Here is a 27,373-nt window from a genome sequence, read left to right as displayed (position 1 = left end):
CAGTTGTAACCACAAATACAGCTGAGCAACACTTATAATTGCAGTGTGCAAATATTTGGTAATCATTGAGGCAATGTTGAAAATTGACTCCTTCATGAATGTAAATATGATAATTTTGTGTAACATAAGCATCTGACTGAAAATTCAGTTTTCCTATTCCTAACCCATTTGTAAGAATAATGATCCTTTTGTTTTTCCCACCAATTAGACATTTACCTTGAACATTGAAACTCTATTTATACATTGTTATTATGTCATTATAGCCATTCTCATGCTTTAACTATAAAATCTTGGGGTTTTTAAGTCAAGATGAACTAAGCTTTTACTGCCAGAGTTCACTTTTGTCATCTTCTCTGAAATTCTTGCCTAGGAACACAAGACAGTTTTTTTCATTTTCTGTTGCCAAATAGTCTTCTGATAGAGTTTCAAGCCTATATGTGCTACTTCTAACGACAAAAGGGAAAGATGTGTTCTTTATTCTGTCAGAGGATGAGGGATACCTGAATTGTGCTACGTGGTTCACCTATTGCATCACGAACAGTACGTGCCCATCTGTACTCTGCAGTGTACATCCGTGTACATCAAGCTGTTACTTAACAAAGTTCCTACCAGCAGCCCACTCATGTCATATCTAAGGGAGTCCTGCTGGTGCACAGCCTCTGGAATGGTATCTCTAGGACCCTGTGGACCCTTGTGTCATGAGCTGCAAAGATGAAGCAAAGCAAGCTCGGTGTATGAGCAGCAGTGACAAGGAGGTTCAGCCATGGTTTCCTCAATCCATGTTAACAGCACCAGTGAAGCAACAGTAAAAAACACAACAGCAGATTGACTTCTACCCAGCCTATTTACTTTATTTTCACACTTTAGGAAACAGAAGTAACTCTGTAAAAGGTGGAAACATCCTATTTGTATCAGTAAGGTCAACAAGAGCACATTCTGCACATAGCTCTTGAAGGGAATTAATATCAGATTTGGAAAGACAAACCTTTAGCATCGATCATCCTTTGGAAAAGACTTTTGGCAGCCTGGCAACTAACTCACTGGTCAGCAGTACAGTTACTGGAAAGCTGACACTCTCAGGCACAATGCTTCAGCCTCACTTGTGTCACATCAGATTGATTTTTAGCATCCTAAACGCTCACATTTCCTTCTGGCAATATGTGGGTGGGTGTCTGAACATGATGGGAGCCTTCTGTTTGATCCGATTTGACCAGATTAAAAGAGGATATACAGGTCAGGAACTCTCCATGTTTCAGGGCATAATCATATCTAATTTTCTAATAATCTGGTTCCTATAGAATGCTTTTCCCCCCTTTTTAAAATCCCTATTAAGCCAAGTTGAAGAATTGATCCTGCTGTACAGAGACAAAGTCATTTGCCTGAAATCACAAAGCTGACCCCAGTAACAACAGATCTATCCCTGACCCCCATTCTCACCATTCTTCTCATCATCTGGTCAAATGTGTAACAGAGTCAAAAGCCTCATTCAACACTGCCTTATCACACATTGTGCTGTACAGGCACAAAATCAGACTTTCTCTGCAGAAGCCATAGTTCAGACATCAGGTCTGGGTCATGAGTGGAAAGGTTTTAATGCTCCCAATACAGAGAGCATGCCAAAGGACATACTAAAGTAATTTGCTGGAACAAAGCCCATGGCAGAAGACAGGGCTTGTTAGCACTCTTGTAGCAGTATTGAAGAAGGCAGATACCAACAACATTAGCTCTCCAGCAAGGAAGCATTGACCAAATTCATAGGAATGGACTCACTGTGTTGAAGGATAGGGAACATTCATTGCCTGTGAGAAATACCACAGACTTCTTTTCCAGATATGCCACTGCCCAATGACTTCACACCTTTCTCTGCCTCAGTTTTGTCATCTACAGAACTGGGAGAATGGTGTTGAGTCTCTTTGCAAAACATGTAGAGATCTGTGGTGGGAAAGACCTACTTAATCCCAAAATATCATTTGTTGTTAGGCAATTGATAGTTGGTACAGATAATTCAGATTGCTACTGTGCCTTTTACCTGTGCTGTTAGAGTGAAACTTCTGCCAGCCCCTGTTACAAAGCGATGTGTGTTTGATGATGTTTGTGATGAGGTGTAGCATTTCCATGCCTTGTCTCACCTTCCTGCCTCCCCTGAGACCTGGCTGGAGCAGAGATCAGGCAACTAAGTGCAAAGCGGGTTCTGAAAATGGGAGGAGTGTATGTGCAAATTCTGGGAATCAACCTCAGATCCCTACCCCACCTCTTCCCACCACCTCCCAGTGCCCGCCCCCAGCTTCAGCCTGCTGCCTTAAACTGCTGCCACCCTGCGCTGGGTTGAACATTCTCGGCTGCTGACTGCACAAGTGCACCTGGTGGGACAGACACGATGGGGCTGAGGTTGTGCCGCTGGGCTCCCCTGGGGTCTCTCCTCGCCCTGCTCGTTTCCAGCAGCATGGCGGTAAGTGAAGAGACAGCCTTTAGGAACTGCGTGCTAGCGCAGAAAGGGGTCTCGGAGAAAATCCACTAAAACCAGCCCTCTTTTCATCTCTTCAGTACATTGCTACCAGAGAAAACTGCTGCATACTGGATGACAGATTTGTAAGTACCTGAACAATTTTCTTTTATCTTAAGAATGTAGCTAAAGCTTTTCTATGCTGATTATTAACCAGTGTTATCACTTGAACCCCATCACTGTTTTCAGTACTCATTAAATGTGCTTTGCTTAAACCTGTCATTTACTGATAGCAGTATATGCTTGGTAAAAGTGGATGAAAGCACATATCCAGCAGATGCTACAATAATGGCATGCACTGTTCTCTTGCTGCATGCATGTAGTGCCTCTGAAAATTCAAATACAAAGTCTGCTGCGAATGCCTGCCCTTTTTTATCCTTTATCATTTGTGTCAGCAGTGACTGAAAGTTCCTCTGCCCACACATTCTGCTCTACTTGCTTTGCCCCTGAAACATTGACAGCTGTCTCTCTTTACTCCTTAGGGTAGCTTCTGCCCAACAACTTGTGGCATTGCAGATTTCTTTGCTAAATACCATTCCACTGTGGATAATGACCTGCTGGAAATGGAGAGACTTTTGCAGCGTATTTCTAATGCCACAGTTACAGCAGACCATCTGATCCAACACATCCAAGGCCTCTATCCTTCAGAAAAGCAGACATTACCAAGTGAGCATATAAAAATAAGTACACAACTGAAAAATATTATTTATGTGGTTTTATTTTTTTAATTTTCCTAACTACAATTATTTTGTACTTTTTCTGTTTTACAGATTCAATTGATGATTTCACTCAAAAGTCCAGGAAAATAATTGAAGAAATTATCAGATATGAAAACACTATATTGTCTCATGAAACTACTATCCAGTAGGTATCTTCCACTTCTTTTATCAGTGACAATACAAATTGTTTTCTTTCTGTTCTTTTGTCAAGTGCCAAAAAGCCTCTCTCAGAAAGGTTTTTTGTGCTCTTGAGGACAGTTCTGCCCACACTGGCATTAGTAGCTACCTAGCAAGACACAGAAGGATCATGAGGATCTGATACTGAATTCTCTGCTCACCTGGACAAACTGTTAATTGTGCAAGAAGTAGAAGATAAGAATTGCCATGAAGCCTGGCAATATTTTTATTTATGTTTCCCCTGCTGTGCCAGCTATCCCTAAATTTTTTTCATGACCTTTGGAGGTCATGAGTTTTTGCTGTAAAGCAGAGCATGTGGAATGTTTGTGCAATCATTTACTCTGGCCAATTTTGTTGCATACATCCATGAAAATTAGCTCAGTTACCTAGTTCTAAATCATAAGTAACCATAAACTTAGTGATAGTCTTTTATAAGTTGACATTGGAAATAGAATTGAAAACATCATTAATCTTACTAAATCTTAAGGATATGTTTTTTGACAGATCTCTGCTTCTATGACATGTCAAAGATTTTTTAGGCATTCTGACACTTGCAGCAGTTTATTTAGAGCACTTAAGTTTTACAAATACATCCATAATTGAAGAGGAGTTTATCCTTTACATCAGGAGAGGAAAGTAAAACTTTCCGTAGAGTTATATTAATACATTAATTACTGGTTAGAGTTTTGCTGGTTAGAGTCAAGTTTTGCATATGGTTCAGTTTTGCATGAGGTTAAGCCTGTGCTTTCCCATTTTGCCTGTCCTTAACTCTGAATACCAGTGCTGAGAGAGGCACCCCGTTTTACAGGGATGCATGTAGCAGCACATTAGATCCATGAGGCATGTGTCCAGGGAAATGAATGAGAGTTACACATTCCCAAACAGCAGGTACAACAACCCATTTTTGTGTCTCTCTGTCCAGACAGTTGACAGACACACATATAATGAACGGCAACAGGATCACAGAGCTGAAACAGAAGATTGCCCAGCTTGAGTCACTCTGTCAGGAGCCATGCAAGGACCGGGCTGAAATTCATGAGACAACTGGAAGAGGTGTGCAGAATATTTCCTGTATGGTTGAGGGTTAATTCAGCTATGAGTGCTGCTGCTTGGCATCACAGCAATGATTTACTTGCAATCTTATGGGTCATAGACTTTTGCAAAGATACATAAAAGTGCACATTATAAAACCAGTCAGTACAAATTAGATGATCTGCAGGCAAGGATTCAAATGGAACTCAGTTCTTGCTTGGCCTTTTTGGCCAAAATACAATTATCCCAAAATGTGTGCTAAACACAAGGGACATGACTAGCGTTTCCATGGACCTGGGACTAAGAGAAGATAACTCATCAGATTTCTACTAAGCCATGTCGAAAAAAATTTAATTATTCCATTAGGTCCAGAATTATCTTTCTTTGTTGCTGTAGTAATCAATGCAATGACTATGTTTTACACTGCTTAAAATCTACATGAGACTAAATTCATCTTCACCTTACACAAGTCCTGTGACCCTCAGTAGGGTTTTTTATGGCAATGACATTGAACTATGTGGACTAAGTAGCTTAATTTGCAGCAATGGTATTTAGATAAGTTGCATTTCTTGCAACTTATCTAAATAAGTTTCTTAACAAAAAAGTTAAAATATAAAATAAATGTAAGGATAGAATTGTAGCTAGATTGAAAATGATCTTTGGAATATCTTTACTTCAGATTGTCAAGACATTGCAAATAAGGGTGCAAGGAAAAGTGGACTGTACTTTATCAAGCCTCAGAAAGCCAAGCAGTCATTCCTAGTCTACTGTGAGATTGACTCATATGGCAATGGCTGGACAGTACTACAAAGGGTATGTCACTTATGTATTACTGCTGTAAACAAACTTTTTGCATGAGTACTGTTTTTATTTAACTACATATGATACATAGCTTTTTGACTGAGGTTTTTATTTTTGTTTTTGGTATTCTTGGTTTATTTCTCCAGAGACTGGATGGGAGCGAAGACTTCAGTAGAAATTGGGTTCAGTACAAGGAAGGATTTGGACATCTGTCTCCAGATGACACCACTGAGTTCTGGCTGGGCAATGAAAAGATGCATTTAATAACTACACAGTCCACTCTGCCATATACCTTACGAATAGAGCTGGAGGACTGGAGTGGCAAAAAAAGGTATTTGCTTATTATGCTTCTGAGAATGCCAGCTTACAACCTCCTGCTCCCACTGCTGCATCAGTTTGTACTGACAAAAGGTTGCTCCTAAAAATTTATGAACTCTTAGACCAGATAACATGTGCATGGAACTGCTTTGGCTCCCGAGCTTACAGCTGTGACAGCAGTCACTGAGTGTTGCAGTCACATGGGCCTGTCAGAAGGCCACATGCTGTCAGCACTCATTTATTAGGCAGAAAGAATCTGTTTCTTCTCTCCAAGTTTCTTTGTCTTACATATCTTATGGACTACGTGATTATTATAGGTCTGGTCTACACTGTTCTTTTATTTTATTTTTTATTTATTTTTCTATTACGAACCTGGGAGATTATATATACATTTATATATATGTGTGTGTCTGTGTGTGTGTTGATAATGTAGATATTTCATACATCACTAAAGGCTAGTAGTCAGAAAATATGTTGGGTACTGGAGCACAAATGTTGATTGGATGTGTGTCACTGAACTGAGGCCCACAGTCACATGAAAACAATTCGTTCTGAAATGCTAGGATGCAATAAATGCCTTTCCTGCAGTTTTAGTGCTGATGCATTTTTCACTTGTGTGTGTGCTGGGAGCACAGCATGCCCATGTTCAGCCCTGCCCTCTGTTCCCAGCACTGCTGACTACGCTGTGTTCAGAGTGGGGAGTGAAGAGGACAAGTACCGACTGACCTACGCCTACTTCATCGGCGGTGACGCCGGGGATGCCTTTGATGGATTCAATTTTGGGGATGACCCAAGTGATAAATCCTACACCTACCACAACGGCATGAGGTTCAGTACCCACGACAATGACAACGATAACTATGAAGGCAACTGTGCTGAGCAGGACGGATCTGGGTGGTGGATGAATAGATGTCATGCTGGCCACCTCAATGGCAAATATTATGTAGGTAAGGTGTCTTCTGAGTGCTTATATCCAGGACACCACGTTTCAGTGATAAAGGAAAATGAGTCACGTTTGTAGAATACACTTTGCCTTCTGGATATTCCAAAGCTGGCATAGTCCGTTCTTTGCAATAATTGTTAACACCAGTAGTAGGAATTTGTTACTGCTCTCCATTCCAAAGTGGGATAATCAGTCCTGAGAGAAACAAAATAAGGGGAGAAAGAGGGTGAACAGAGTCTGTTAGATCACCCAGGGGTGCCATGGAGGTGTCAGGACCAGAAAAATGTATGGGCACTATTTTAGAAAGCTACCAACTGTTTTGCTCCAACTGGTGTTGCCTAGGTGGTGTGTACACATCAGAAGATGCTGGTCCATCTGGATTTGACAATGGCATTATCTGGGCAACCTGGCGCGACCGGTGGTACTCCATGAAGAAATCGGCAATGAAAATCATCCCATTCAACAGACTGTCAGTGGATGGACAGCAGCACAACTTAGACAATGTCAAACAGGTTCGACCACAGGGCCAAGGAGATATTTAAAATTAACACAGAACATTTCAATAATAATTGAAACATTTCAGTAATAATTTCAAATAGTGAGCATGGACAGCTGAAGTTAAGCCCACTGCATCTTAGAGAAGCTGGCTTTTTTATCATTTTGTCACAGGAGTAGTAGTCACATTAGTACTTTAATTTTAGTTCACCTTCTACATTACTGTTTCTTTTAATGGATAGATAAGTGGATAGTCTCATGACCAAGAATAATCCCTTGCCTTTGTGTAATTTAAATGCTGCATTTTTAATTTCCAACTAATATGACTATGTATGGATGCCATCAACATGTCATCATAGCCTTAGGTACTTCTTTCATTAGAAGAACATTAAAATACTCTTTTTTTTCTGTTTTAGGTTGGAGACGCATAAAGAACAATTTGGAAAAGTCTTAACAGGAAAATTTTCCAGTCTGAACAGGAAAAGCAAATCTTTTCTTAAACACTGAACTTAGCAAAACATTACACAGTTTTGACTATAAAGCAACATTGACTGTAAGATACCCAAACCTCTTCCCTGAGCAGTGCATACCTCTGTTGATGGTTGGTTTTTTTTCTGTACACATTCTCAATAAATTTTTGATTATAACAAAAAAGGCCTGAGTTTGTTATCTGTGATCTACAGCTGGCCAAGCAAGGCAATGAAAACTTTTGATATGTGGATCAAACCTACTTGATTCAGTCATTCCTGAATTTCACACCAGCAGTTCCTGCTCTTTGTTTAGAGACATGTGTTCAACCTATTTCTCCAGAAATGTGACAAGTATCCATAAGCTTTCAAGTTTTACAATAAAGTTGTTTGGTGACATAGATCAAAGTACGTAGCAAGTTGAAAGTAGCCTATTTTCCTGCTGAAGATTGTTTAACTTTGCTTACCATGAAGTAATGAATACATTTTCAGTTGGGATGTGCTAGGTAGTATCAATGACCAAGAACAAGTATTTTACTTCAGACCATATATATTAACAAGTTTCTCAAATTTTACTCGGAATAAGTTTCATTTACTATATGACACATAGTAGTAAACAAATATTTTAAAATTACTTCAATGTATTCAGTGCCATGCAACCAAGAAAATTTGCAGCAGAAATTGATTGCATTTTACTTGCATTTTCTTTCTCTGGATCTGATAATAATTTCCCATGTGATCCACATCAGCAAATCCACAGCACAGGTCATGACCAACAAAGAGTTTGCAATGCTGTCTCAATGTACCTTCTTGAAATCTGATGAGTGCATTTGAGGGATGTGTTAGCAAACCAAATTAGGTTTGCGGGCAAACTGCTCAACAAAAGATACACCCAGAGCTAGAAACTATAACTGTCTCAAGCTGATGCATTAAGTAAAATAGGAAGTGTATCCTGGTCTTAATATTTTTAGCTACTTATGAAAAACCAGAAGTTTGCCTGGTACCTCTAAATGGCACATCAAGTGCTTTATTATAGAGACAGGAGGACTTATTGCGGTGATAAAAGAGACCTTACAGTCAGTTCATGCTGCCTCAGCTGTTTTCCAGTTTTGATGCCCAGATGCCTCCTGAGGCTGGTGCTGAGCATCTTCCCTGGATCTGAGTCTCCACATGACAATAAACTGCCAACTCTCTCTCATTTTTATTAGGATTTTGACATAGTTGAATTTTTACTCTTGGGTCAAAATCTAAGAGGAAAACAGGTTTCTCAGGAGAGAAGAAGGCCTCATTAGCCAGGGTCAAGTGAGGTTAACAATGGCTTGAGAGGAGGGATGACCTCTCCACACCACTGAACTGGTATATTTCAACAATTTTGTTGCACTCTTGCAACCAGCCATGATGAACAGCTCCTTGCCAGCCCTGACACTCAATTCCTCACTAAGCAAAGCAGTTTTCCTGAACATTTTGTGCTGTAAGGCCTCTCCTGTTGCTCCATGGAGCTGAAACAGTATTTGTAGAGAGGCTGGAGAGAAGGATGGAAGAGAAGGGTTGGCAAGCCCAGTCTCCTTCTTGTTCTGCAAACACTACTTGAGTAGCATTGGTTGAGTCCCTTCCACTTTCTGTTTTCAATTTATGCCACCTATGGCATGACTTTAGGTTGATATTATTTATATATTTGCAACATGGATTTAAAAAGTATTCTTTTCACCTCTGTTGTTTTGATATCTGTATTTGCACTCTGCTAGATGAGAATTGTTGTTGCCTCTCCTGGTATAGATTTTGGCTGCAATTTGATGGCCATCTGCTGTAATTACACACATTTCATGGATATGAGCTGGTATTTTATGGATTGCTCACGATTACTAAAATCAGCTTATTCTTCCAGTTGGTTTGCTGATGGGTGTATTTAAGTTTTCAAAAATCATTTTCATCTCTGGAGAGGAGCATTTGCTCCAGTGGTCAGAAGGGTCAGAATCAGCAAATCCAAGAAGGTTGATCTTTCAATGAAGTCCTATGCCAGAGTTAATCAGTGAGTCTTCAGGGTCCCAGCCCACTGTTGTGTTCTCTGGGCCCTGGAAGAAATCTAGCAACACTCGTGCCTCTGGAACCTCCTTGCTAAGGCATCCAATACCATATTTATCAGAAAGAGGCTGGAAAAGACCTGTTTTTTCTAACTCTTAAAATAGAATAATGCTCTCAGTATTATTTTTTGCAAGTAAGTACATTGCAATTGAACTTACTGCCCCTATTTTGTATGCTGAGAGCTGAGCATATTTCTCTTTTCTAAATAATTTCTTATCATACATGACCCTCAGACTGTAGCCTATAGTAAAAGTTACCTGTATTTAGAAAAGTCTGTACCTCTCACTTCATAAAAGTTTATTAAAGGATTTGGTGGCCTTGGTTTCACACCTTGAGCTTTCAGTGACTCTTCCAAAGACCACTGGAGAACAAAAAAGAAGAATCTCACTCCAAAGGCAAAGGAAAAAAAAACTGAATGAGGAAGATGTAGAGGAAGAAAGAATCAAATAAAGTGGATTGACTGCAGGACTTCTGGGTTCCTCAGTTCTGGGATATTGCATTGGGAAAATGTGGGACAAAGTGCTGGGACTGACTAGTAATGACTTCAGAAGGGTTAGGTAGTCTGAGGAGCATATGAAAAGAAAGTGAAGATGAGAGCTGAGTCTGAAGGAGAATGAAGTCTAAGGCAAAGCATCCAAAGGCAGGTTATGAATGAGCAAGCAGGAGGAGCAGAAGGCACCACTTGGAAGCTGGTGGTGTGGCAGGAGACACAGAGGGTGCTGGGCAAACAAGGTGAGGCTCACATCTAGGGCACACAAACCACCTCTAAATCCCAGACTCCCCGACTGTTACTGTGGCATTTAGCCAAAAGCAGGGCAGATGAAGTAGTGAACTGCACTTCTGTCCTTTGATCCTGAATTAAAGTTAAATCCAAAGTTTATCTAGCTCTTGGCCTGCAGCCTTTCAAACAAACACCGACAGAAGTGACTGAATGATTGCAACATGAAAGCAGAGGTACAGACTGAAGGTCAGGCACACAGGTTCAGCCCCTGTTTGTAAAGCCTGAGAAGCTCCTCTTTCACCCCAGCTTCCCCCAGCAGCTGCCTTCACAGCAAGCAGGAAACCCCTCTTAGCTTACCTAATGTTTATGCCAAATTTTTTCCAGTCCCTCTAGCCTTGGTGGCTGAGTTTTACTTGGACCAGAGTTAGGTTTGCTGTGTTTGAGTGTCACCAGAGAGCTGTGCCATCCCTCAGGGTCAGAAGAGGTCTGGAACATGCTACTTGCCATGTCCCCTCTTACCCTGGTGACCAGTGCCTGGAACATCTCCTAGCAAATCATCACATCCTCTGTCAGCATGGTTGAAAAGGCAGAAATTCTTCTGCTTTATGAGCTCATACTACTATTGATTTTTAAGGCCCATTAAATTACAAATATAATGTTAAGTTATTATTGATGATCACAAAATCAAGCACTGACAAACTGGGAAGAGCTAGAACCCAAGTAACATGTCACATCTGCATTATGAAGGATGCGTTAGTTGTTGCATAGATTCTAACACATATAGTTAGCAGGACAGGGTGGGGCACAGTGGTGCCTTACTTACAGCTGATACCCTGCAGAATTAGGGGCTATTCATGCCCTGATCAGCCAGTTCCTGTGGGACCAGAGGTAAGACACTCATGTGTCTCAGAGCTGGCTGCCAGCTGTTCCCCCTGAGCCCCGTGATGCTGGCACAGAGAGGCAGCTGCCAGCAATGGGATCTGCGCATAGGGTGTGCTCCGAAGGCTTCAGGCTATCAAAATGGATCCCAAAAATTAATAGCTACTTTTGGACTTAACCTTCTCACCTGGTTTCTACAACTGTGAAAAGGCCAGGGAATGAATGTAATGTACCATAGGAAAATGCTTGAAGCTTTAAGCAGTCTGCAGAGCATCACCCTACAATGAAAAGAGCGTACAGCTCTGGGCAGATGCTTGCCTGTGGAGCACCATCCCCATACTCAGTGTGAGGCAGAAGGGGTTCAGTGGAAGAAATATCATACATGATCCTGGGGTAAAGCACAGTCCATGACTGTATGCCCAAGGAGAACCCGCAATGATTGCGCCTGCAATTCCTGTGCTCCTGAGCATGAAGATCACAAGCTTGTGATTTTTCACTAGACTTTTGTGTCTATTTTGGAGTTAAAAATTGAGCTTTTTTGAGTTTGACTGGGACATTCTCCATGGACCTCAGTATATTTTGTTCGACACCAACATGCAGGCAAAGCAATGACTTCCTTTTTCAAATATCAGCTCTTTGTTTATGCAGCCAAATGCCCATCACACTGAGTGTGTGTTTTCCAGCAGGTAAGCACTGCTGGATCCCACTAGCTCTGACACATATCTTGGTTGATTGTCCAGTTACAAGAAACAGTTTTAGACAGAATTTTTTCCTGGAATTCTTGGTGTTGCCCGCATGTTGGTGTTGAACAAACTTATCTGGGGCAAATAACACCAGAAACTTGTGCAAGAGGCCTTAAGTAATCACTGAAGGGGAAGGGGGGCATGTGGTGTGTTTTTTCTACAAACAGAAGGGAGCATAATGATTAATCTCAGCTTCACATTCAGGTTTAAATTGCACCAAAAGACTGGCAAAAAGCATCCTTTCAGTCAGAGTCCTTGCTCTTCTCCTGAAGATGATACCTATGAGGATCCTCTGTGTGCTCCTGTGCCTCAGCATAGCCTGGGTATGAATTTGCTTACTTGATTCTTTTTGTATCTTTCTGCTTTGAATAGTAAGCATTTATTTAATGTTAATTCATGAGATAGATGAATTTTGTCTATCACCTAGCTTGTAAAATTCAGTGCACACACATATGCAGCAGCTTAGTGTAACACTTCACTGATGAAGTTTCATCATTACTTTTGGAGTATCTAGCCCTCTATAGTTTTGCTTAACTCACTTTTGCTGAATCTGCCAGGCTTCAAGAGCAGCAAAGCAAATCCATTTATGTGAATTCAAACATTCATAGGTAATGCTCTAAGTCTTAAACATAACTGGCTGGATGCTAGTAGGTCCAGCCATTCAGGAATTTTCATGTTTATTGGGATGAATTGTGCTTTCCTTTGGACAGTATTTCAGTATAGGAACGTGCCCCTTTCATTTCAGCAGGATCTTCTACCTACAAATGACACACAATTCCTTTATTATGAAAGACATATTTAAAAACAAGGATTCTTGTAGCAGCAACATCAGCTTAAACTACAGCTAAGTAAGAATCAAATCTTTGATAAGGAAGGAGATTAACTTGATTTTCAACTGTGCTAATATAACCTTTTTTTTCTCCATTGAGGGCTCAGTCCATATTCTTATGTTATATTCTTTACATATTTCTTTGTGACTGTTGGTTTGTTTTTGTTTTTTTTTTTTAAATAAAGTGCCTGTTTTAACAAATGACAGAAATTATATGAAGCAGTTGGGACAAAACAGAAGCAGTCATATTGGAGTTGTCAATGCCTAAAGGGCATTTTTGGATGTATGTGCTACTTTTAGGAGGCACTTGGGCCAGATCAAATCATTAATTAATCAAACTAATGTATTTGAATCTGCTGATTTTAATAAAAACATTCCAGTTCCTCAGAGTGGTTCTGACCCTGAAGATTAGAATTAGGATCACTTTCTCAGCTTCAGAATTAATCATCAATCATAATAAGTAGTCATTAATATTTTCACGCATTAATTATAATGTTTGAAAAGCATAAAATGTGCACAGAGGATTCTAGTCAGACCTAATTACATTTTAAACACGGGTTTCTTTAATGAAAAAAAAAGGGAAAAAATGGTCTTTTACTAAGTGATAACACTGCAGGAACCTTTATTGTGTTTTGGCCTGGAATTAACTTGTGTATCACTTTTTCTTCTCAGGTTTGAAGAAAACCTCAGTGTATTTATTTTTCTTCTTTCCATTAAGACAGTGAAACCCATCCATCACTGAAATTGTTTTTTAAATTGTGTTAGTAGCTTTCTTGCTCTTGCTGTCAGGCAAAACCCTGTTACAAGCTTCCAGTTAGCAAATGTGATTAAAACCAGAAACTCTAGTGGAAAAATCATATATCTGTAAGCTACTTTTGTGTAGACAGAAGGTGGTCAAGTGACAATAAGAATTTTAGAGTATTGCAGATAATGGGAATAGTATTTTTAAGGTATTTATTTTTACTTTTCCAGTTTCAGTCTAATTTCAAGTTAATTTTGTATTTACACACAGGACAAACTATTTCTGTGGAATGATATTATCATAATGTATCCTGAGCATCGTGGGCATCGCTAAACAAGCAATATAATATCTTACAAGAAACGTTGGAATAAAACCCTTGCACTGTTGGGTGTGATGCTTACCAGATAGCTGTCCTTGCCACCCACCAGCTGTGTGAGGACATCAGCTTTGTGTTTCTGCTTCCTTGACAGCTGTTCACTGAATCTTGCTTTTACTTCTCCCCTTTTTCCTGCTGGCAGGCACAAGATGGGAAGACTGCCTTTGAGCAGGGGGGTGCAGGAGTGCGTGGCCCCAGGATTGTGGAGCACAAGTCCCCGTCCAGCTGCCAGTCTGAGAAGAACTGGCCCTTCTGCGCAGATGATGACTGGGTGAGCCATTGACACTGGGAGGAAAGGGGGGCCTCAGCTGGATCAGCAGCTGGATCAGCAGCTGGATCAGCAGCTGGATCGCTACATCAGGTGCCACAGGCCAGCACGGGGTTCAGCGTTAGGGCCGAGGTAACACTTCAGGTTGGGGCAGCCTGCACAGGTCTCCTGTGGGAAACAAAGGAAAAAAGGGAAAAATGAAGACAAAATAAACAGGGAGAAGTTTGCAGTGGGGCAGAATGAGAAAAGAAAGTAAGTCTGGAAAAGACAGATTAAATAAACAAAGGCTCACCATAGAGAAACACAAGCATTGTTTCTTTTCAGAATTTTGGTATTGCCACATTTTGAGTTCATAAAATAAAGGCATCAGAAAGAGAATTGTGAGAAAAAGATAAGAAGTAGCTAGAAATCACATACAATCACTCACTAGTTAATTTTTTAGGAAGTCAGATTACAAGCTGCTCAGTAAATGTTTCATAATAATTGACCAGATGTTTTTGTATATAAACTATTAATTTCTCACTTTCTTGCCTCTTGCATCTCAGTCCTTTTCTATCCTACATTTATTTGATGACTTCTTGGCAAAGAACTTAAGTCTGTCAGAACATTAAGCTTTTCTGAGGAAAACTTTGCTGAAAAATGCTAGCCTCTAACATCCTCCCTCAAACTGGATGACAGACTTCTTACAGCAGACCTTTAGGAAATATATATGTATCTACAAAAAAATCTCACCCATGAGGAACCGAGGAGAGGGGAAACTAAAGGTTTACTTGTTCCACACCCCACAGTTACAGCAGGTTTCTGAGTATGTGCTTCACAGATTCCATTGTATGAGATGTTTACTCTTGAGGATTTTAGCACAGTTATTTCCCTCTTTCAATTCTAGGGTGCCAAATGTCCATCAGGATGCAGAATGCAAGGACTGATTGAAGAAAAGGACCAGGAGTTCAGTCAAAGAATAGAAAAAATCAAGAAACTGCTCTCAGATAATCAAAACAACTATAAGAAGTCCAATCAGATAATTGTGGAAACTGTAAATGCACTAAAACCAAACCTGGACAGTGCGCAGGGTGAGTATCTTGGGCCCATTTTCATTATCCATTACTGAATTACTACTTTTTTGTGAATAAGCAATATGTAGTGAAAGTACAGGCTGCAGTGAATATCATTATCAGGAAACAGAACAATCATATTAACAGACTCTTAACTAGTTAGCAAAAATTAATTTAAACCGCTCAGTACTATGAGAAATACGTTCTCAATTATGTGTTTAATTACATATTTTAAAATATGTAGTATTTTAGGACATATTTAGGAAAGAAAAGCACATGGGCATAGCTGACTGTGAGGGATTTTTGTTCCAGAGCTTGATGAGACTTACGGTCGCCTGTCAGGAGAACTGAGACGGAGAATTATGACATTAAAGCAGAGAGTTGTCACTCAAGTGAACAGAATTAAAGCTCTGCAGAGCAGCATCCAGGAACAAGTGGTGGAGATGAAGCGCTTAGAGGTAGGTGTCTGCCGTGCACTTCCCATTCTCTCCAGTGCTTAGCTACAGAAAGGGGATCTGGCCATTATGGTGAGCAGTGCTCCTGCTGGGAGAAAACATGCAACTCTCACAGGACCTGACTTGCTGAGAAAAATCCCCAAATGAGTTGCTACCTATCCATCCTGATTTTCTACTTCTGCTCTGTAGGAACCAGCATGAGTTACGTGAGTTTCTAGTCCCATCTGCTGCTTCTCTCCCAGGCCACAAGGATGCTCCCTCTGCTGATAACTACTTCTGTATGAGGTGTTTCTCCTCCTGTAAGGAGCTGCTGAGTAGTTAGAAAGGCGATGTGCTCTGTCCATCCCCAGTGCTGCCACTGCTGCCCACAGCTAGAGTGGGCGTGAGAACCTGTGTTCCCAGGTTGCAGACAGTTCTTCTGATGGTAATGCAAGGAAAAGTCATGGCACAAACAGTGGTTTTTATCAAAGGCTCATTTTGATTCCTAGAGCAAAAATCCATCATTTGGGTCATTTGAGAAAGCAATGGTAACCCCATGACAGAATCTTCCCCTCTCAGCTATAGGTGGGAGGTACTAGGGCAGCTCTCATCTTTCCCCTGTTCAGTAGAAGATATCCTTGCTTGAGAAAGTTGGGAAAGCTCCCTAACTAAATTACTTCTCTCTGGTTATGTAGGTTGACATTGATATTAAGATACGAGCTTGCAAAGGAACCTGTGCTAGAAGTTTTGATTACAAGGTGGACAAAGAAAGCTACGACAACATCCAGAAGCAGCTTCTCCAAGCCAACTCCATCAACTTGCACCCAGAGCTTCAAACAACCACGTTGAGCACACTGAAAATGAGGCCGCTTAAGGACTCTAATGTTCCTGATCATTTTAAGCATAAGCCTCTCCCAGAAATGCAAGCTCTGAACATAATTAATGACATCAAGCAGATGGAAGTGGTATTAGAAAGACCAGAAGCAGACAAGAAACCCTCCCGAGGTGACAGCTCGTATGGCACGGCAGAAGCAAGGGGGGATGAATCTTCATACCCCAGCAAATTAGTTATTCCCACTCATGGGAGAGAAACCCTTAGTCTGGAAGACAAAACCTCCTCCGCTGTTCGTAGATGCACCAAAACTACCACCAGAAAAGTTGTCTCTGGGCCTGATGGCCCTAGAGAAGAAGTATTTGAGAAAACAGTCTCTTCTGATGGCTCAGACTGTGCCTATTTACCTGGAACTGTTGGAGGGGAAGGGACCACCTACCATTTTAGTGGTGCAGATGGCTTGCACAAGCTAGAGACTGTATTCCCTGAGCTAGAGTCATTTTTTACCCCTGACTCTCCATCCACTGCTACCAAGCACATTAGTGGATCTAGCAGCTTCACAACCAGCAGACGCACAGGCAGTAGCCACATAGGTACAGGAGCTTATGGGGGAAAAGACAAATTGGGAGACTTAGGAGAGGAGGAGGAAGATGACTTTGGAAGACTTCAGCCATCTGGATTCCCATCTGGCAGTGCAAGTCACTCCAAGACTGTAGCGACAAGCTCTTCTAGTTTCAAGAAGGGAGGCTCTACTTTTGAAACCAAATCAGTAAAGATCCGTGAAGTAAATGAGCAGCTAGGTGGGTTGGAACATGATCAGAGTGCAGAGGATACCCCAGACTTTCAGGCACGCAGCTTCAGATCGTCAGGAGGGAAGCGAAGGACACCCAGCACTGGGAAAGGTAGTTATTGAGGTAATGGAGCCAAACTCCATCCATAACCAAACTGACACATTGATTTTAGATACTGTAGTACAACAGTGTGATGATTTAATGCAAGCACTGTGTCTGTTTGTTACCACCTCAGAAACAAAATGGAAAATATTTCATTAATACTTGGGTATTACATAGACAATTCACAATTTAAGAAATATGTAAAGTTTTCTTTCCTGAATTCTTTCTAATGTTGCCTGTCACTACACCTAGCATAGTCCAAGACGTGTTTAACAATTTTCCTCTGAGCTATTGGTATTTGGATTCCTCTGAACCTTTTATTAAATTTTGCTGATAACTTCTGTCAAACCAGATCAACTTTTTTTTTTAGACTGTGATGATATCCGCCAGAAACACACTTCTGGTGCCAAAAGTGGCATTTTCAAAATCAAGCCAGCGGGATCCAATAAGGTTTTGTCAGTTTATTGCGACCAAGAGACCACTTTGGGAGGATGGCTATTGGTCCAACAAAGAATGGATGGATCAGTGAATTTTAACCGCACCTGGCAAGACTACAAGAAAGGTTTCGGCAGCGTGGATGGCAGGGGGCGAGGAGAGTTTTGGCTGGGCAATGAAAACCTGCACTTGCTGACTCAGAATGATACTGTGCTGCGGGTAGAGTTAGAGGACTGGGATGGGAATGCTGTGTTTGCAGAGTATCTCGTGCAGGTAGGGTCTGAAGCTGAGGGGTACAGCCTGGCCGTGTCCTCCTACGAGGGCACCGCCGGGGACGCGCTGGTGGCTGGCTGGCTGGAAGAGGGCACCGAGTACACCTCCCATGCCCAGATGAAGTTCAGCACCTTTGACCAGGACCAGGACCACTGGGAGGAGAACTGTGCCGAGATGTATGGGGGGGGCTGGTGGTACAACAGCTGCCAGGCTGCCAACCTCAATGGCATTTACTACCCGGGCGGCCACTACGACCCCAGGTACAATGTCCCCTACGAGATTGAAAATGGTGTAGTCTGGCTGCCATTTAAAGCCTCTGATTATTCCCTAAAAACTGTTAGAATGAAAATCAGGCCCATAGAAACCCTGTAAAAAGACAGGCCTTTAATGCATTTTATGACTACAAGTTGAAAAGATTTTTTTATATGTGTATGTGTGATGAACCTTTACCCTGTGAATTTGAAGGCAACTGAGCACATTTGGAGATTAAAAAATAAAAAAAAATGATTAATTATCAACAAGACTTTTTTGATTTTATTTTTAACTGACAAGGAAATATTGATTTAAAAACCCTTTTTATATGAACTTTGTCCATGTCTTTGGCAGCTCACACATTGACTTGAGTTAAAAATTTTTAATTTGAGTTATTTACTTTGGTCTAGGAGTATTAAAGAAGTAAAAATATTTAGAAGTATGTTCACAATCCTGCCTCCACTGACATGGACTGTGAAAGTCTAACCAAGTTCAACATTCACACTCATTTCATTTCAAGGGGAGTACAACAGCAGTGGGAGCCAACTCTCAGACAGAACCAAGGATGGTGTGGGTTCTCCGTTTTGTCACACACCCAACATGGAGTACACTTTGATAAAGAATGCATGCATTTTAGGACTGACTTGTAAGAATCTCCTAAGCTTTGATTTTATAAATATGGACATAGATCGTCCATCTCATTGATGAATCCTAGATAGCTTATCATGCATACTAGTAGCTTCAAAATAAGACAATTCCATGATAACTCATCAAAATGCAACTCCCAAAGCAGGCTATAATTTTCTAGCAACCACTAAAAGGTTATGACTAACCAGACCAAGCAAGATGAGGAACTACCTGAATATTTCTCAGCACATATGCCAAACAAGAATTCTTCTAAGGGTAAGGGGTTTAAATCAGCTTGCTGACAGTGTGTGCTAAGGATCTTCTAGAAAAAAACTGGCTGCATAGAATATCAGTTATATTGGTCACACAATTACAGAAGACCACATTGTATTTACCTTTATACTTTACAGCATAAATTACACAAGTATTTACACTGAGTAATATTTCTGTGCTTCTAGAAAAAGGCATGAGCAAACTTCTTTACTTCTAATCTCACTGACGTGTTGAATACCATTTAACAAGATCATCAAATACTGGTAAAGCAGCTCACTTTTAGCCTTTTTTTCAGTGCTTCTCAAATACAGCCACTGTCAGCTCTTTTCAGAAAGATGCTGAAGAGCAAAGACATCTTTACACTCATGTGTGAGGAGGGGGTCTGTGCTTTCAGAAAACAGGTTTCCACTTGCACATTAAGTTTTTGTTCCTTAGCCTCAGTGGAAGCCTGCCTGCGTGGATGCTGAACATCCATGTGCTCCTCTAGTGAGAAGCTGCCATTATGTCTCTTTCTTGTCCTCCTGGGCTTCACAGATTAAATAAACACTAAAGGTTTCAGGTGGGATCCATCCACCCCTACTGATCTGGGTCCCTCCCTTTGTGGAGGAAGGCAGACCCCTTTGAGATGTCCATCCTGTCTGCCAGGGTTGGGCAGTCTTGTCTTTGACTGCTCAAGGGAGCAGAGACTACTAGGTTTGATGGAATACTTAACCTCCACTACTCTGTGACTGGAGACAGTAATTACTCCAGTCCCATCATAGGGATTGTATGAAAGCACATATGTGTGAAAGCAAGTACATGACCAGGTCCCAGAAAAGGACATATTTTATCCAGCAACAGGATTTGAGCCAAGGGACCAGTCACCTTCTGGTTTGTTCAATACTCTTTCCACTTTTATTCCTTCTCAACTTGTTACACAGGTAGCTACTATTACTTTTATAATACAAAAGAATAAAACTGCCTCTTATTTAGTGGAATGCATTTCCTTCTCCCCAGATCATGCATGAATACTTGAGAATAATATGAAGAATACTTTAGTTTTAAGATTTCATTAGTTTATAGAAAACACTTAGAAATAATCCTCCCCCTCTTTAAAAAAGATACAAAAGACCTTTGTAAAAGAGTGAAACAAGTTGATTTTATTTTATCAGTGTTATTCTGTAATAGTTAATTCTGTCTTATGCACAAATGAAAAATGGGAAAAATACACTGGTGAGTTATTTTCATTGGACAGATTTAGATTTATATTTGACACAGCTTTTCACTTTAGGTCACAATATGGTTGTACATAGAGATTGGGTTCTCATATGTAAAACTAAGACTGAGCACCATGCTAAAAAGACAACCATGTACAAATACTAAAAGAAAACTCCTGATTCTGTACATTTTGATAATGGTTAATGTGGAAAGTATGGCCGGATTTTCATGCTCATCTTCTTCATTGAATACCACGACCCTTTCCAGTTCATCCATACAACACCATCATCTGTCCCGTGTTTTGCCATGTCCCAGCTGTAGGTCCCTCCCCAGTAGTATCTGCCATTGGGGTTGGCTGAGTGGCAGCGGTTGTACCACCATCCACCACCGTCTTGTTTGGAGCACTGTTTCCTTGGATCTTGAGTTAACCTGATGAGGGGAAAAGAATAAAAAGGCATTGAGAGTGACATCTGTAATACAGGATAGCAGATCAACAGAGTACATATACCTGCCTGTGTACTGAAAATTTCAAACAATAATAAACAATTTAAGTCCTCTCTGAACTATCTATAAAGGATTGACCATCACAAGCACTACACAGTGCACTCAGAAGATAAAGCATCTAAGAAAAATCAAATTTTAATTGCACTTCTTGGGGAATATCATTTTAGTTTACTGATTGATAACTGTGGTTATTTGCAGTTCATAATGATAAGTACAATATCAATGAAATTTAAAGATAGAAAGCAATGAGAAATGCATGTCTTCCCCAACCTAAACAATTCCTTTATTCATGAATATGTAATCAGGTTTTAAGCACAGGTTAGAGATACAGTGCTCTATTATATACTGAGCAAGTTTAGCTGGTAACTTGCAGGGACATAACATATCTTGACATGCTACAAAATGCTGTGAAAACTAATGGCAAATTACAGAAATATTATATATCCAGCTCTATTTTTATTTTAAATGTCTAGTGCAAGTACATACCATCCATCATTGTCTCTGTCATAAGTACTGAAGTACATGCCATTGTGAATGGTCATTGTCCTGTTTTCTCCATGCAGTTGGGAAGCTCCGTCCATCAGTGCATTGCCTGCAGTGCCTTTGTAGTTACTAACTGAAAGCTGATACTTGTTTCCTTCATTCTGTATGGTGAAACCTCCATAATGAGCTGATACTTTATCACCATTCCAGTCCTCCATTTCAATTAGAACTTCAGTGGGCCCTATTTTGGTAAGCTGGCTGATCTTGTCATTTCCAAGCCAATATTCACCTGAGAAGCAACAAGTGAGAGCTCTGTGAAACAGACTTTGCAATATACTTCAAGGCAACTTTATTATTTGCCTATAGGTCTGCTGGAGCGGATTAGTTAATTTTAAAAATATCTAAGAGCTTCAAAAAATAGAAGAAAATGGTTTCAGTAAGAACAGCTCTTTGCATTTTGTGCTCGGTGTTTTACCTGGTGTATCACAGTAGTTCTTCCCTCCGCTCTTTGCAACATTTCCAAATCCTTTTTTATATTGATCCCATACTCTTCCGAAATTAACACTGCCGTCCTGGCGGTTCTGAATCAGAGTCCAGCCTGCAGAAGCAAGAGTATTTAGATTAAATTACCAGTACAAAAGGAGCATCTGACACTAAGATACAGCCCTTTTAACTTCACCTCAGGACCAGAGGAGCATATGGCTTCCTTGCAGCAGGTCCTTTCACTGCTTTTGAGCTCAGCTTTGCCCCTTTTGCTCACACTTAAGTAGAACCTTGCTTCATAAGGAAAGGTGGAAAAAGCGGAACTTGAAGGACAGCCCTGGTCTTTTGTCAAGTGACAGGATAAGAAATGAGCCAGGCTGTCCTTCTCTGCCTACCTATGCACCATCCATGATGGTCATAGTAAGATACATACACAATTTATTTCCAGTTTCAGAATAGAAGTATCCTATTCTGCATCAGCAGATGACCTCAACAAGACTTCTCTGGACAAGTCAATCAGATTTAATTATCAAGTAATTACAAAAGATAAAATTTCATATTTCTTTTTATAAAATAAAAATTACTAATTTTATTTTTTTGTAGCATTGGTAAATCAATATTATAACAACATAGTTATTTCACACTAACCTCCATTGTCTGTTTCCATGTCACAGTACACTCTGTATGGCTTGACAAAAGGATCTGGCTGGATGAGGTACATTTCGGATGTCTCGCCTCCCTTTCTGATGATATCCTCACATTCTGCAAGAATAAAACAGAGACTAGTACTGAAAGATCTGTGAACTTGAACAGTTTTCTTATCTTTTGGTTTGCTGTTATATGGGAACATTTTAAATTATCTATAGATAATATTTTACTTTCATTTTGATTTCTGTAACACATCAAGTTAAAGAATCATGGAAGAAAGAATACTGCCCGATGCAGCTTTTCCAAAGAGGAATTTCTGAAACTTCAAACTAAGTGATGCAACACTGTATACCTCACAATGACTTCTTGAACTAGACAAGCTTTTGAAAGAAGAACTTTTCTTGACTGAAAGAAATCAAGAATACAGCTATGATAGTCACAAAAGTATCACTTCCACCTTACAAAGGCCCTGAAGCACATATTTCTTTAAAATCCAACTGGTCACTTACGAAGACTGATATTGGGTAAGAGGATCTTTGGTCTGACCAGCATAATCCAGAAAAGAATTTCTTTTTTTTTCATCTAGGATTTCCATCTTTCCTAATACCCTAATCAATTGTGCAGCTTCAGATGCATCTATCAATTTGCACAGTGACATAAATTGGAGAAAAAAAAGATGTCATTAGAGTTGAATGAGTACCTTTGCCTGAAACCACAGGAATATTACAGGAAACAGTACATGGGGAACGGCAGTAGTCCACCTGGGTTGCAATGGCATTTTCCAGTTTCTGTATCTTTTTATGTAAAGAATCCACAACTGCACGAAGGACCCTGAGGCTAGATGGGATGTTATTGTCCAGATTATCCTTTATATAACTATACTGCAATTCCACTTCTGTGTTGTACTCAGCAAGTAAATCATCATTGTCTAGAAGAGCAAAGAGATGAAAAGCAGATTAGTTTTCAACATATTTCCCTGTTAGGAAACGATGAAGAGCAGTTTATAAGTACAATTTGAGATGCCACTAGGAAGGAAGTCAGGAAGCGCATTTCTTGTGCTTACTTTTCCACAGTGTGCAAAAACTATGCAGATACTCTCAGGGAAGTGGTCCATGTGTACTGTTGTTTCTTTGCTAGCTAATAGGATTATCACTGGTGGTTTACTCTGCCAAAGAGCAGTAATTCCCTTCTTTCTGGAGAGCCATGGTGCCAGTCCAGAGGTTGGTCATAAATGGATTGGATGGACATAGGAAAACAGGTAAGGGGAACACATGAATGATGTACATTTAGAGGCCTCATAAGAATCTTGCCTTAGCATGAAGTCCATTCCTTCGCCTCTCTCAAAGGATGTTTTTAAAGATTTAAAAGGTCATGGTCACAGAATCCTGCTTTGCTAGATAGTCCATGGTATTTTTATTTTTTTTAAGAAGTCCTACTAAAAAGTAATTGTAGGAATGCCAATAAAACTTCAATACCATTTACACTAGTAGTTCACAGAAGTAGCATACCTTTTCTTTGTTTTTGCCTCTTTACCAATTTATCTTCTAGAACAGTCACATATTCAAAGAAAGTTGAGGAGCTCTCCGAAAGAGAGTTCACTTTAACTTTTAGATCATTAATAACTGGTTTCACTGATTTTTCCTGTTTTAGCAGTAGAGTTCGCAGCTCACATCCAGTCGGACACAGCACTCCCTTAAAAGAAGGAAAAAGGGCTGTGAATAAAAGTAAAGGAGTTCTAGTCCCATCAGTGACCAGCCATACCTCTGAACACAACAAAGAGTTTGTAATGAGAGAACAGATATTTAAGCATCTAGATAAACTTTAACAAACTTCATTTTTTGTTGAGAACCTCCACATTCAAATTTGTGCTCAGTCACTAAGATGCCTCTCAGCATTGCTACAGCTTGCATTTTCCAGCAGGGATCATGGCAAGGCAGCAAGGGGTGTGCTGGGTGTCAAGCATGCTCATATGCAGTATGCAGTAAGAGCTGCAGCAGTGACTGAGGGTAGAGTAGAATTACATTTTGAAATGAATTTTAAGAAAGACATGGGTGGATGGGGTTTTTTTGGTCCCTAGGATTCCTTAAGATTGTCTGAAACTGAATCCAGCACTTCTGCAGAGGTTTTTCCTGTCCTGAATAGTTACCTATGTAAAACCAGGCAGAAGGCACAAGCTAACCCAGAGATACTTCCTTTCCTGGTTTACAGTTCAACTCTCATCCCCCCATCTTGTCATTAGTAGGCTGACTCCGCCGCTAATCCCATGGACTCTGACACATCACCCTTCTGAATGCAGTCCCAGCAAACCTGAGCAGAGTGAAGAAAAGCTGGACTGCTTTAAATGGATGGCCGTCCTTTATTTGGCAAGGGAAACTCCCGTGTTGGGTGCACTAGAAGGAAAGGGCAACATGTCACCAGCTGCCTCAGCAGCCAGACACCCACCAGCTCGTCCAGCGCACGCTGGCAGCCTCCGGCATCAGGATAGACGGTCCGCTCCTTCTTCTCCTCCGTCTTCCCCCGCTTCGGGGGCCGGGGCCGGTACCCGGTCCCGCTGATGGGAGGTGCCACGGGCCGGAGCGCCGGCGCCATCTCAACCCTTTTGTCCAGGGGTCGGTGGCCCCGAACGTCAATCACGGGGCTCTCATCCTGCACAGCCAAGGAGAGACAAACTCTCTGAATCTGGGATTGCTACTGCAAAACGGGCTGCACAGGGTGAAGGCATCCATTCAGCACTCTTTAGTATTTTAAACAGCAAGGAAAACCAGGGAATGGAATGAAAAAGCCATAATGGAAATGTTATATGACATTATGTAAAAGTCATTGCCATCCCCTCCCTTGTAAGACTAGTCACACTCTTCATACCTAGACATAGATAAACTAAAAAGTCTTCAAACCAAAGTAAACTAATATTTCAATAGCCAATTTTGACCAAGGAATAAACCTTACATAGTTCAGAGCTACTAAGTGCCATGAAACTTGAAGTAGTAGGCTACAAAAAAAAGTAATTAGACATCCGTGGGGCTAAGAAGTGCATTCAGCAGGACATTTTCGGTGTCCCAGTTTTTTACTGGGCTACAGGAATATTTGTAAGGTCTCAGAAAATCATGCTACAGTCAAATACATCATCAGGTCTCAAGCCACATACCAGCTGTTAACTGGTGAAATTAGGAAAACCATTTAATAACATTTCTCAGAGTAGGTTTGTAGAGCTTTCTGATGCATAAATTCCCCATATCTGGCAGAAACAGCAAAGTCTAGGAGGATGAGCAAGGAAAACAGGCCTGGTCCCTAAGCATTTTTTCACACAAAACCATTCAAATTAATAGTTGTTTGAGCTACTGAATCAAAACCTACAGCCGTTTCCAATCCCACTGAGACTTAGCTCCAAATAACAAACATTTGAAAGGATCCAGCATCAGAGGCTTCAAGGAGTTTCAAAAAAAAGCAGCATACAATACACAGAATTGCTGAAAATTATTTAACACATTAGTGTTATAGTAGTCAATGTGCAGACACAAGTGCTCAGATTTTCAGAAAGTCTGACCAATTCAATTTTACAGGGATTTTCAAATAATAAAAAAGTGCACCAAAATTCTAAATTGTGTTTCCCACTGAAATATTTTACTTAAACAAAAATATATATTAAACCATTATTTTATATTGATTCTCATTGCTTTTCCTTCTGTTTTGCAATTGTTACCTCTTAATTTCCAGTGTTAAACTGTATAAACTGGTAGCTTGTTTAGTTTCAGTTTTTTAATGTCCACTGACTCTTCAGAAAAGATTTTACTGTCTTTGAGACAGGACATGATTTATTACACACTTCTACTCCTTTATACCAAATACTAATTGTCTGTAACATCATATGTCAACATCGCTAAATTAGTATCCTTAAATGAATTCAGCTAAATAACTAATCTTACCATCAAACATTCTTCATTCCCTACAGAAAAAGAAATAGGAAGAAAATATCTCCAAACACAGAAAATAGCTATTGTGGGGTTACATATAAAAAGTTAAATTTTTGAACAATTCAATCACAAAAGGAATATGCACTGGATTATCTTCTCCCACAACTTCTAATTTAGCTAACTCACATAAGATGAGGAAGTCATGCATGCAATTAAATTAAATTAATTATTAATAACTAATTATTAATTAATATCAATATTACAACCTCTTCGTCATAGTCAAGAGAGTCCTGGGACTGAACGGAGGACACACAGAGCAGGAACAGCAGGAGCAGTTTCATGGTGCTGGCTTGCTTGAGCAGCTCAGTGATCTTCTCTTTTCATCAGCTCTGACAGGGAGAGGTCACCTCTGTTCTTTTATATATATGCAGCAGCACTAATTTCCAGCTTCACAGTGATAGGGTCAACCCTTCTGAGCAATCAGAGTCTCTGTTAATATTCAACTCTTCACTCTGTGCCTGAATACAGCAGTTGTTGAGCAATTCCTCTGGAAAACTCTTATCTATATGTCCCAGAGACCTCTGTTGATGCTGGCATCAAATACATGTTCAGATCCCCAAAAGCACCTCCTGCTCAGATTACACAAGGTTATCATTTTCTCAAAAATCACAAGTGTTTTAAAGCAGCTGGAAAAGGGAATGGCCAAAGGAAAAAAATTATTAGATGTCATGTTGTGATGGCTCCTTTTTCTTTACCTGCTGAATGTTTCAGAAATATGCAATTAAATGTGAAGACAACTCACATCATACAGATTTCTGCCTTTTTCTAAATAGTTTCATGGTGCCTGATAGATATGCAAATCTTTGGGTCTTTTAACACAAAAGTGAAAAAAAGGTATATTATATTCATTACATTAATAATTTTGCGTAAAAGCAATGTTTTGATTTATTAAAGATCAGATGAATAGTGTAAGCATAAGCC

The 27,373-nt window shown here is 40.3% G+C and overlaps 3 protein-coding genes across 3 annotated transcripts; 2 read left to right on the top strand and 1 right to left on the bottom strand.

Moving 5' to 3' along the window:
* The first annotated feature begins 2,309 nt into the window (after window positions 1-2,309).
* Window positions 2,310-7,642, top strand: FGG (fibrinogen gamma chain). Its single transcript, XM_071432703.1, has 10 exons — window positions 2,310-2,449; window positions 2,545-2,589; window positions 2,986-3,169; window positions 3,274-3,367; window positions 4,322-4,452; window positions 5,111-5,244; window positions 5,379-5,563; window positions 6,220-6,497; window positions 6,836-7,005; window positions 7,405-7,642. Exons 1-10 carry the CDS (start codon window positions 2,378-2,380, stop codon window positions 7,417-7,419), a joined length of 1,308 nt encoding a protein of 435 aa, XP_071288804.1. The 5' UTR covers window positions 2,310-2,377; the 3' UTR covers window positions 7,420-7,642.
* A 4,510-nt stretch (window positions 7,643-12,152) lies between these two features.
* FGA (fibrinogen alpha chain) lies at window positions 12,153-18,386 on the top strand. The gene is made up of 6 exons (XM_071432702.1): window positions 12,153-12,203; window positions 13,970-14,098; window positions 14,982-15,165; window positions 15,460-15,605; window positions 16,277-17,315; window positions 17,677-18,386. The coding sequence occupies exons 1-6, from the start codon at window positions 12,153-12,155 to the stop codon at window positions 18,384-18,386; spliced, it is 2,259 nt and encodes a 752-aa protein (XP_071288803.1).
* Window positions 18,387-20,381: 1,995 nt separating this feature from the next.
* FGB (fibrinogen beta chain) lies at window positions 20,382-26,781 on the bottom strand. Its single transcript, XM_071432701.1, has 8 exons — window positions 26,659-26,781; window positions 24,924-25,127; window positions 23,990-24,173; window positions 23,182-23,409; window positions 22,482-22,595; window positions 21,826-21,948; window positions 21,354-21,639; window positions 20,382-20,792 (listed from the first exon to the last, which is right to left on the bottom strand). The coding sequence occupies exons 1-8, from the start codon at window positions 26,731-26,733 to the stop codon at window positions 20,564-20,566; spliced, it is 1,443 nt and encodes a 480-aa protein (XP_071288802.1). The 5' UTR covers window positions 26,734-26,781; the 3' UTR covers window positions 20,382-20,563.
* Window positions 26,782-27,373: the final 592 nt, after the last annotated feature.

This window comes from Agelaius tricolor, unplaced genomic scaffold (genome assembly GCF_023055355.1).
Source record: "Agelaius tricolor isolate 1412-34295 unplaced genomic scaffold, bAgeTri1.0.p SCAF_8, whole genome shotgun sequence".
Taxonomy (NCBI): domain Eukaryota; kingdom Metazoa; phylum Chordata; class Aves; order Passeriformes; family Icteridae; genus Agelaius; species Agelaius tricolor.
The sequence above is the reverse complement of the archived record's forward strand: the minus strand, read 5'-3'. Positions and strand labels throughout refer to the sequence as shown.